General features: G+C 34.1%; 1 protein-coding gene across 1 annotated transcript; it reads left to right on the top strand.

Moving 5' to 3' along the window:
• Positions 1–2,093: 2,093 nt before the first annotated feature.
• On the top strand, positions 2,094–3,194 carry LOC133328752 (snurportin-1). Its single transcript, XM_061537300.1, has one exon. It carries the CDS (start codon positions 2,094–2,096, stop codon positions 3,192–3,194), a length of 1,101 nt encoding a protein of 366 aa, XP_061393284.1.
• The last annotated feature ends 8,793 nt before the right edge of the window (positions 3,195–11,987 follow it).

Here is an 11,987-nt window from a genome sequence, read left to right as displayed (position 1 = left end):
TTTTCAAATGCAAATTTCCAATCGTCGTTTGCCAATAAATCTGCTACGTCTGTCACGTCTGGTGTAAACACGACCAAAATATAAACAGCTGTTAGTTGTTGTCAAATGGTAATTTCTTATGTTATCAATGCCAATACTGCCAAGTCGCCATGCATGGGCGAGATTAGGTATGTTCGTTAACTTTTCTAGTAACATTTACTCAGTAAAAATTTACTGAGAGTAAAAACGAAAAAGGGAGAAAGAAGAGAGAAATTTGCAAAAAGCAAACGAACAATCAAGGTACATAAAACAGGTCGTGTAAGAAGCGAATCTTATAGCTAATTTTTCCATAAACTGTCAAAATTGTAGTTTACGTTTTCATTTGAATAAGTCAAAATTGAAGGCATTTTGACAGCTCGGATGAGTCATCTGACCTTATCGGACGAACTTATTCATGGTACAATTATAAAAGGTAACAGCAAATCCCAGCTGATTTGATTCCAACGTAATACTAGTGTCAATATGAATATGACAAATTATGTTTTTAAAAATCACCCAACAGGAAAATTGGGAACACATACAATTTGAAATTGTTCTTTATTAAATGTGCTCCCGTATTAAATTTACTCAATCTGCCTACTGGGAAAGTTTGAGGAAGCAAATCTTTCTTCATGGAACAACTCGCAATTCCCTGCATTTTCATAGGTGTTACACATATAAGTGGCAATGGCTTAATTATAGGAAAGACGTGAAAGCGATAGAAATGTAAATTAGATAGATTTTCATTCATGTTTTTCAAATTTTATTTTTAGGATTCGAAAATATTTAATTTTCAAAATAAAATAATTTGTTGATAATTTGTTTGTTTGTTTACATTTTTCTGTCAAAAGACGTTGACACTAATATAACTTACAACAACAAATTTCCATGTGGTTGTTGTATCGTTTGTTGTACAACAACACTTGCTGTTACCTTCTATTATTATACCATGGAACTTATTATTGGAAAATCAAAATAATCTTTACCAGCATTCTTTGTAGACATGGTATTCAAAATAACACACACACATACACAAAATTTGTATTTCGATTTGAACAAGCCACATTGAGAAAAAATTGTAATTATTTGGTAGCTATGCACTATCTTGTAATAATTATACCATTGGAGGAAACCATGGCACAATGAATAGGTAGTCCATTTAGAACAGCTGATGTCTTGATTAGTTGTCAAAGTGCGTAATTTCTACTTGAATTCGATGTGCAGTGTTGCCAAGTTTTTGAAATATTATAAGGACAAATTTGACAGATAATCGAGACAAAAACAATGTCTTTGTTTTGATACATTACCTTATTATTGCATCATGGAGGAAACAATAGGTTCGTTCGTTTACTCAATAATTTGTACGAATTTGTACAAATTATTACAAAATGTTGTTCGTTTACCCAAAAGTCCAGTAAAAGAGAGTGAATTGAGAGAGCAGATTTGACAGTTGTGTTACTGAGTATTTGCAAATTCTTACAAGGAAAATTTACTCAGTAAGAATTTTCTTGTACCATCAGCTGATATTTAATCAGCTGTTTGGCTATATTTTGTAAACAAACAACAAAATTGTCCTCAACCAAATTGATTGTTTTGTGAATTTTATATTGATTTTGTATTATTAAACATTAAAATTGATGAAGAAAACGCAAGTATTGGTAAACAACATACATTTTCCGCTTGTTATCAATTTTCCTAATAAAAATGCTGTTTTTTAGTTTGCGCCAATTTGTTTGTTGTTTTAATCAGCTGTGTCGAAACAATCTTTTTATTGGATGTTGTTCGTTTACTTTTTGCAGTTTTCTCTCTTGAAAAGGAAAAATTCGTATTTACTCTCTGCAAATTCTTACTGAGTAAAGTAAACGAACGAACCTAATGTATTTTGACGCTAATCTGAAACTTGGCCGCATTGCAAAATCTAGACAACATCGGAAACAGCTGCCTTTGTACCGGCTAACTCATATTTTTTTCTTCTTCAGAATTTTAGCCCGACTAGGAATAAAAAACTAGCACATACGTTTCGAAATATTGACAATCGTATTTTAGGATAAAAGACCTAAAACTCGAGCAGAGACATGTATCAGGATTTATACAAACGTAATATAGACAAAGGCAAAAGGCAGGAAATCCGACGCCAGCAGCTATTACAGGAACAAAAAATAAAACGTTTGGAACAACAGGACGAGCAAAGAGTGTTCAGAGAAGAGAGCAAGCCATCGGGAAATCGACGTAAATACAAACAACAAACATTTCAAGAAATCTATGGATCGGACTTGGGTCCGCAGCTATCTGAATGGATGAGAGAAAAGCCCGAGTGTTTAGATGATTGGCTTTTAGTACCATGTCCGAAAGGCCAGCGATGTTTGGTGGTATCCTCAAGAGGCAAAACGAGAATGTTTAGTAAAGCTGGACGTTTTCGTATGTCTTTCATGTCACATTTACCAGGTGGCGGAGCATCAACGAGGCCTGGAAGTGGTTTTTCCATTTTGGATTGTATTTATAACCCTGGTAATGATACATTTTACGTATTGGATGTATTGTGGTACGGCAAACAGTGTTTCCTGGACTGTGAGACTCAATTTCGTTTCTTCTGGCTTAAATCGAAATTTGATGAGTTGGAAGATGAAGCCGACGAAAGGGATCATGAAGGAGGTAACATTAAACCATTCAGCCTGCTGAAATGTTGCGACATTGCCAATAATGTTAAGACGGCCCAAACATTACAAACATACCCCTTGTGGTCTGACAATACACCGGAGCTGGATGGTTTCTTATTTTATCACAAGGAAGCCAGTTATACTTGCGGTCCTACACCTTTAGTATGTTGGCTTTTTCCTTTTATGGTTGGGGATGTTTTGCAAATGCCTGTTAACAGTAGTTACGTACCCCCACCCAACTACTCTTCCCCCTGGATTTACATGGACGAGTTTGATAAAGATTTGGCGCGCAGACGACACAAAGGACACACAAAACAAATGGATTGTTATATTGACACAGAAACCGTGAATAGTAGTTCAACAGACATGGATGGTGTACAAGAAGAGGGCGAGGAGGATGACACAAATGAAAAAGAGGCAAGCGAGCAACATCTTATGGATGAGATTAAGTGCGGCTCGTTGGAGCGCATTATGAATGCAGAACGTCTGTTGGAATTGGAGGGAATTACAGAGATGTGAATGAGAATAAATTGCTGTTGCTTGCTAGAGAAGAACATTTGTATTTCAAACATGCGCAGTACATACCCCCTCTTCACAAAGGACATGTAAACCAAAAAAACTGGCTGGTGCTCAAAAGAACACTGAAAATTGGACTTAAACATTTGACTGCAGACATACAAATATTTTGCAAAAGCAGATATTAAATAAATAAAAAACTCAGATTAACGAAGAGTTAGGAAATATTTGTGTGTTTCACTTTTTAAATCATGGTTATCCAACGCGGTTGGAAAATTTTAAGTGACGCTGGTTCGACTTCGGCATCATCTACTGAGGCAAACCGTTCCCCAACTGGATTAAATTCCTCTTCGGACGATTCCAATTGTTCCAATCAAACAACTCATTCAATGGTTACTAGTGCCAGCCCTGTTTCCAATAATCACAAGGCCGAAACAACAAATGCAGCAGCAGCACTAAACAACTCAAATGTATCAAGCAACACCAATAATTGCGACACAATGGTAAATAGCATCTTCTTGACCTTTATTTGCATAGCTAATTGAGAATGAATGTTGTTTTGTAGAAATATGTTACCACTCCTCAAATGGCGGAACTGACTTTGCAAAAGATACGACAGCGGTTTTCTTCTAGCACAACGCTGATGACTGGTTCATCAGCGGAATCTGGTATGAGGTCTTTGGAATTGGTACGTATTGCTGTACAAAGTGTATTCGACAAGGAAATCGACGAGCTGGTCAAACGGTATATCGAGGTAAGGTTTCATATTGGACTGATTCATTTTATCTAAAGGATTGTTTTGGTTCTCAGACATATTTCAAGCCAGCCTTTAATAATATCAAGGAAAATTTAGGCCAAGGAGCCATAAATGAAGACGCAGTAAGAACGCAATCATGGACTTTAACACAAAACGTTATACTAATAATCTTTGTTTTAGTTACAAAAAATGTGCTGCGCTTTGCTGGAGAATTCAAAGTCCCAATATAAAACCACACTGCGTTACAAGGCCCAATCAGCAACATTGCCAATTACCAGTACACTTCCCACCGTTCCCGGTGGCCAAGAAAACAGTACAATTCGTATGGCCTTAAAACGACCAGCCCCTAACAAGCCCACCACTGCTACTGTCATAGAAATACAGAAACGTTTTTTCCCTGACAATATGCTTATTAAGACAGCAACTCCAATACAGCAACAGAACTCAGCACAAATTTTACCTGTTGTTGGAACATTAATGCAAGGTCAAGCTGCCACTTTTGTCCAACAACAACCGCCGCAACCAATCCATCAGCAACAATTACAAAAACTTCAGACAAATACTTTGGTTCAACAGCAGCCCAGAAGGCAAATATTTTGGAATACCGCCCACATATCCACTAGTACAAAGTTTGTTCTGGACGTTCAGGCCAATCAGGCATTTGGTTTTGGCACTGAAGGCAAAGAACGACGCTTGGCTAGTAAACATCCGGAGCTAATACGTTATTTACCGGATAACGAAGATCGTGATTGGTTAGTTAATCAACAGATTATTCCACAGCCGAATCGAAATTCACGATTTCTGTTTCTTATATACGACGAAGTGTGCCGTCTATATCAAACACATGAGGCATACAAAAACAAAGCGTCTATAGATTTGTCCGTTATGATGACATTTACAGTACCGGATTTTATGATACAAAAAATGAAAATTTTCTTCGTTGATTTAAATATAAAAAGTCGTGGCCTAATAACAAATTCGTATTCCATAGGAAGTGGAGTGAATCCTTCGACAGCACAGAGCAATAGCCACTTACGCAATGCCTTGCTTTTGGGTACCTCACAAGTCCCGACCACTGCACCGGCCATTTCATCACCCTTGTCATCTGTCAATGTAACACCAAACAATTCAGGCAATAGTATAATCTCAGATACAACAACATCAAGTCTTAATATAGGCCGATCAACAGCTAATTCATCACCATCTTCGAACATCAGCTCAACTGAAGGGTTGCTGCAGCCGCCGCAACAGCAAAAGAATAAATCAAGCAATTTAAGTTCTTCGCATGCTACTCTGACAGCACTATTGAATAATTCGTCAACATCAACAACCACTTCTACAAATGACAAATCATCAAACAATTCTGGCAGTATTACAACGTCTAGTTCTTCAAGTATATCTTCATCAACACCGACATTGTTAAATAAATTGAGAAAATAAAATCCGTGTCTAATAAATGAACTTTCTGTATCGTTCTTCAACTACACAAACGAATGTTTTCATTTTTTATTTGCTTCTAAGAAGTGTGCTGATAACAGTTATAATACAACATATATCAACAAGCTAAACGCAATATTATTATTTTTTTTGTAGTGTTCACTATAGAATAGAGGAGAGTGTATTAGGTACTTCGTTCTATTGCTGTAACTTCAATAAAAATTACTAAAGCATTTTGGGATAAAACATGTCAAAAGTCTAAACAGAAGTTAACAAAAAATATATGTATATACCCATCTTAACAAAATAGAAGTAATGCAATTTGGCATAGGAATTAATTAGTTTTCTAGATTGTCTTCCCATGGAAAATTTGTGATGTTCGGCTTATTTGCTCAAACTTAATTCAATGCGGTGCGTACTAAAATACCTACATACTCACCTTATATATATATATATATATATATAAAGAATTTGGGTAATACGGACGTTCAACAAACCCTATAAAGGTGAGTATGTAGGTATTTTAGTACGCACCGTATATATTTGAAATACCGTAGATTTTTCTTCTACTGCTAACAGTTATTATTGCATATTTCCTGTAAAGTTATATATTTCCTGTAAAGAATAATAATTTATTAAGAATACAACTGGACCATTTTAATAGAGGCAAAATCGAGCTTATTATATTTTTCCGTCCCTGTATAACTAAGAAACATGTTACTATGATTTTACGGTAGTTCCTATTTATCACAACATCGTTGATTATACAGTCATGACACATTGCAAACGTTAAATAAATGATAACACGAAATTCTCTTAAAAACGACAAGTCTATCAAAATCGAGCACAGTCAAAAATGTTTCGGAAAATAAAGCACACGGATTCGGTGATAAAAATTTGTCTTTGCCTTTTTTGTGTTATCGTTTTGATTACCTACCATCACCCGTATTCCAATGTTTCAATCAAATGTTTCAATCACGCAGCCATTTGAACAAAAATCTACCACCCAAGGGCTACTTAGTTTGGAATGATAACTGTCATATACCAACGATGGATCCGTTTGCAGCGCACTACATGAAGGATTATGTAGAGGAAATCGGTCCAGTTTGCTCAACCAAAGAACCCTTGGTCACAAAATCATTTAATACCTCAACGAAATTGTATTATCTTCAAATCCACTATGAACGCAAACATTTGTATTTGAATAGAACAGTTGATGGTGACGATATAAAATGCTGCTACCGCCAGGTACTACGGAAGGGTGATAAACGATTTAAGTAGGTAATCAAGTAAACAGAACTGGTAATGCATAATATATTCATTTATATTTTCGTTTCAGCCTATTGGAATGCAAACAGTTTGACCAATATTTTACAGTTCCCGATGATATTGATTATATGCTGATTAGCTGTGTAACTACTCGAAACAATACCCAGGTCTACGAAGATGGTTTTTCTTTTTTTCAAAATCGACAATCTGTAAACGAAAAACTTCATAAGCACGTGGATCAGAAGGAGAGGCCGTTTGGAATTTTGATGATCGGTATAGATTCACTATCGCAATTTAATTTTCGTCGTGTAATGCCAAGATCATTTAAATATGTGGTTAATGACAACTGGTTTGAATTATCCGGTTATAATAAGGTATGTTAAAAGAATTATGCACGTAAAAAGTGGGATGAGACTTGTGATATGACAGCGATTTCAAAAACTTTCCTACCATATTCAAATTGTACAAACGCTGTATTAGCGGCTACATATTGTGTATTTGTTGTTACCTTTCGGCGTTGTTGTTGCAGCCCTACTGTGTTTAACGCCATACTGAGGTGACAGACGTTGGCCGAGTTAGACACGAGTCTTTCGAATCGTATGGGCTATCTTTGGTTTCTTATAGATAATTGTTTGACGATTATTTCTATCTTCAAACATTATCGTACTACAGCTGACAATAAATATATTGATATGGATACTTGGCACACACTAGTTTATATGTGTCAAATTTTTTTTATTTAATTCGAATCTACACGAATTCAAGAATGTCCCTACAAGTGAAAATCTCTAGAACTCTTGAAGATATAGCCGATTTATTGTGCCAGCATCAAGTGACGGCTGAAGGGCTTCTCAAACTTTAAAAGCGTTTTTCTCCCAACATGGCGGGCACGATAACTCAAAAATTAATAACCCAATCGATTCCAATTTTTTACACGTTTCTCTGTGAGTGTGTAAAGCCAATCGGTGAAGATCTTTCTTATTTTTTAACATGGTTTGTGGTCAAAAATCGGTCATTTTCCAAAAATATTTTTTCGAAGGCCCGCCATTTTGTTAATTTTAGAGCGAAGTCAATAATCCTAGTTCATACGAGAGTCAGACAAGTACTCTTTCTAACACCGTTGGAATTTTCGGATTCCGATGTTCCAGTGAGGAGTTATCATGTCCGCCATAAAAATAAGTACAAAAAACAACAACACAATAACAACTTTTTTTGTAACTTATTTTTCTTCTCTTTTAAATCTTCAAATATATATGTGCAAAGTTACAAACCTTAACAAGCATTGGTATTGATTTACCAGCACATTTTAAATCTTGAAAAATGAACATCGAGAATGGGGGGTTCCCTTAAATAATTATTATATTTTATTTCTGTATCTTTCTGTTTTTCATGTAAACAAACTATATTCGGCACACTCTAATATTCCAAATAATATTATATAATATATTATATTAGAACTCAATCTAGTTCTAAGTGCATATTTTGATGTTAATTCTTTTGTTGTTGCTGTTAAGACATAATACTTTTCTACATCTTCTTCAATTTGAAATTTAACTAAAAATTACTTTAAAAACTACGTTTGATGCCAATCAATATTTTGCCAAACTGGTTTGCATATTAACAACTAATTTCTTGTTTGAATGCAAATAATAAGACATATTTAATTAAACATTTATATTTTCTTATCTGTCGTAGCGCGAAAAAGAATACATAGCACTGGAATCTTATTGTGCAATCTATTGCCTATACGAAAACAACGCGTCGCGATATACAAAGTTTCAAATTTTACTATTTATTTCGAAGCTAGATCGAAAGTGTTATCATATTTTGAATACCGCTCAATATTTTTAGTGAACGTGATAAGATTTTTTTTTTCTAAAGACAATTTAAGAAAATTTTCAAAGAGTACTGAAATAGGATAATAAGCTGTGATATATATTTCGAATGCCTTTGTAAATCCTTCTCCGAAATATTATCAACACATTTCAGTAGTTGAATTCGCATAATATAACCATGTGTGGGCACTTTATTTATAAATGATGTCTTAAAATATATTTTTTTATTTGAATTCACGTTCAAACCCTTTCTGCGTTACCAGTATGTTAATTATAAATAAAAGATCGAACTCTTCGTTTCAAACAATAATAACAGTGTTATTTGCAGTTTCATTGATAACCCTTCTAACAATATACAACAATGAAGCGTACAATAATATGTTTAATACAGTTCATTGGAAATATTTCAAATTACAAATCAACAATATGACGCCAATGTTCTATCCCACTATAAAAACAGCAATAGCACCTATTACATTGCCCCAAGGGTATCTGGTATGGAGTGAAAACTGTCATATGCCATCGATGGACCCCTTCTCACCGAGCTACCAAGAGGCAATGGCGGAATCATTTGCTGCCAGATCAGTACCCAACTGCAGTGACATTGAATTATTGGTTACGAAAAAATACAACGACTCCTTGAAGTTGTATACCTTACACATTAATTCGGCCTTAAGAGATTTGTATTTAAATGAAACCGATGAAGATATCAGCTGTTGTTACACACAACTTTTGCGAGATGGTGATGGTGGTTATGGGTAGGTGTTAGCCAAGATGACGGAGGTAGTTAGCCAATGAAATTAAATGATTGTCTTCATTTTTGCAATACACAGCTGGTGGGAATGTGAGCCATTTGAACAGGATTTCGCGGTACCCGATACGGTGGATTATGCATTGATCGAGTGTAATGGAACTATGGATACGCCCACATTCTATCAGGATGGCATGAGTTTTATTCAACAACGTGATGAAATAAATGTGAAATTTGAAAGTAACAATAACGGTTTTAGACAGTTCGGCATATTAATGTTCGGCATCGACACCATGTCCCAATTCAATATTCGTCGTATAATGCCGACAACATTTGACTATATTAAAAATGATCAATGGTTTGAGCTGTCGGGTTATAATAAGGTAAATGTAATGAGCAAACAAGTTAAAAAAATTAAGGCGTTATATCCACTTATTGAGCACCAAGAAAATAATTTTTCATGAATATTAACAAGAAATCTACTAAATTTTTGGTAGTTTTTTCTTCATTACCAATCCAAAATTTCGATTTTAACGAAAAAATTCATATTTTTACCATAAATATTCAGCATAATACTTAAACTTGATTAGAACGATTATAAACATTCAAATTGTATTTTTAAACGAAATCTATTTGTGGCAAAATGGTGGAAATCAAAATAAAAAATACATATACACTGGTGGCCAATACTAAAGCAACTAAACTTTGAATGATAATAAACGCCGTATAACTTTTTCAAAAATAAACATATCGTATTGGTTTTTTAGTTTTAAATCATATTGGTTTTTTACTTAAAAAAAAAACACACAAAAGCATAAATGCAAAATTAATTTGGAAATTAATAATAATGTAGGGAAATTAAATTGACTTAATTTTTGCTCGGACGTTATTAAGGACGTTATTACAATAACATGGGTTTATTTTCGATTTAAATTAGGCGAGTTTACTTGCGGCAAGGCTTTGTTTGTAGGAGAGAGGATCAAGGGGAATAGAAATGGAAAAAAGTTGCTCGTACCGACAATTTTCTGGCAATTCGTTTTGTGTATTTCGCATTTGTTGACATTTTATATATTTTAAATGTGAAAAAACAACAAATAAAAAAATATTTTGGAAACCGAATTGCTTTGTCTGGATTTATATTAGGCGAGTTTACTTGCGGCAATTTTTATCGTTATCTTTTGAACTTGCTCCATGCGTCTATACAAGGCAATTCGGTTTCCAAAATATTTTTTTATTTGTTGTTTTTTCACATTTAAATATATATAAAATGTCAACAAATACGAAAAACACAAAACGAATTGCCAGAAAATTGTCGGTACGAGCAATTTTTTTTCATTTCTATACCCCTTGCCCCTCTCTCCTACAAACAAAGACTTGCCGCAAGTAAACTCGCCTAATCTAAATCAAGACTTTGTATAGACGCATGAAGCAAGTTCAAAAGAGAACGATAAAAATTGCCGCAAGTAAACTCGCCTAATATAAATCAGGACTTACTGTTAAACAAATTTAAAAATGGCTAGCAACAAATACAGTACACCTATAACACAGCAACTTATCATAAATTATTAAAATAATTTATAACAGAAAATTATTTGGAACAAATGTTTTGAAAAAACGCAACGGCTCCATTCGGGCTTGTTTGGGTGTCAAACATACATCGAAATAGTTGCGAGATTAAAAAAACAGGATTTTATAATGGCCATAACAACCATCATATCTTCACAGTATAGAAAACGAGGAATAGTGCACCCAATGATAAAAACGAGCATCTTATAGATTGAATGACTTCTTGGTGCGCTGCCATAATCAAAAATAATGGCTATGTTGTCGATTACTAGCAAAATTTACATATTCATAAGATCAAAAATCAAGAAGTTGCTTTACTTCTGACCAGACAAAATTGAGTCAAATTAGTTTGCCATAGAATACTTTTTATTTCAAAATAAATTTTACATTTATACTTTTCGTTTTTTTAAGTGAGTTTTTCTGAAAAAACTTTCACTATATGTTTTCTTTTAAAAAAGTTACAGATCATTTATTCTGTTTGGAATTTCAGTTGCTTTAGTTTTGGATGTTACGGAAATAAGTCGTTATATATATTTCACAGTAGTCTATTAAAAGAAGACCGTTATTGGGGGCAATTTCACATAACTACGAGGGATGTTAAAAAACGTGGAATTTTTGAACTGTTCCTGTATCATTTTTAGAGAGCGCTGATACAATTTAAGCCATTAATTCGACTCCCTTAGGGACTATTATTTTGTGTAGAAATTTTATTGAGCGAAATGTGAATGTAATAAATGTCGCAACCTTTAACTCGACTGTCTTAAAGACGATTATGTGGGGTAATAATTTCATTTGGTGGAATATTTATTTATTGAACTGCATTCCTTTACACTAAGGGCTTCAGGGCAAATAAATGATGTTAACTACATATTTTCTTTGTGTAGTTTTAAAATTGAAGATCCAAAAATGTTCTCTGGGTTCTTATTTGAGATTAGAGATATATATTTTGCTTATCTAAATCTAAACTAAAATCGACCTTTTTTTATTTATTACTTTCCTCTTATTTCCAGATTGATGATAATACATTTCCAAATATAATGGCGATATTTACAGGAATGAATTTGGAAACTGCCCATGAACGTTGCCACTATGATAAACAAGGCCTGGATAATTGTACAACATTATTTAACTGGTTTAGAGATCAAAATATAGTAACCGCATATTCAGAAGATGCCTGTGAA

This window comes from Musca vetustissima, unplaced genomic scaffold (assembly GCF_032173495.1).
Source record: "Musca vetustissima isolate MV318-11 ecotype Yass unplaced genomic scaffold, APGP_CSIRO_Mvet_v1 utg1769, whole genome shotgun sequence".
Classification (NCBI taxonomy): domain Eukaryota; kingdom Metazoa; phylum Arthropoda; class Insecta; order Diptera; family Muscidae; genus Musca; species Musca vetustissima.
Note: the sequence above shows the minus strand (reverse complement) of the source record. Positions and strands in the feature narration are given on the sequence as shown.

Coding starts and splice junctions, on each gene's coding strand:
- LOC133328752 (XM_061537300.1), top strand. CDS start 2,094: ATGTATCAGGATTTATACAAACGTAATATAGACAAAGGCAAAAGGCAG.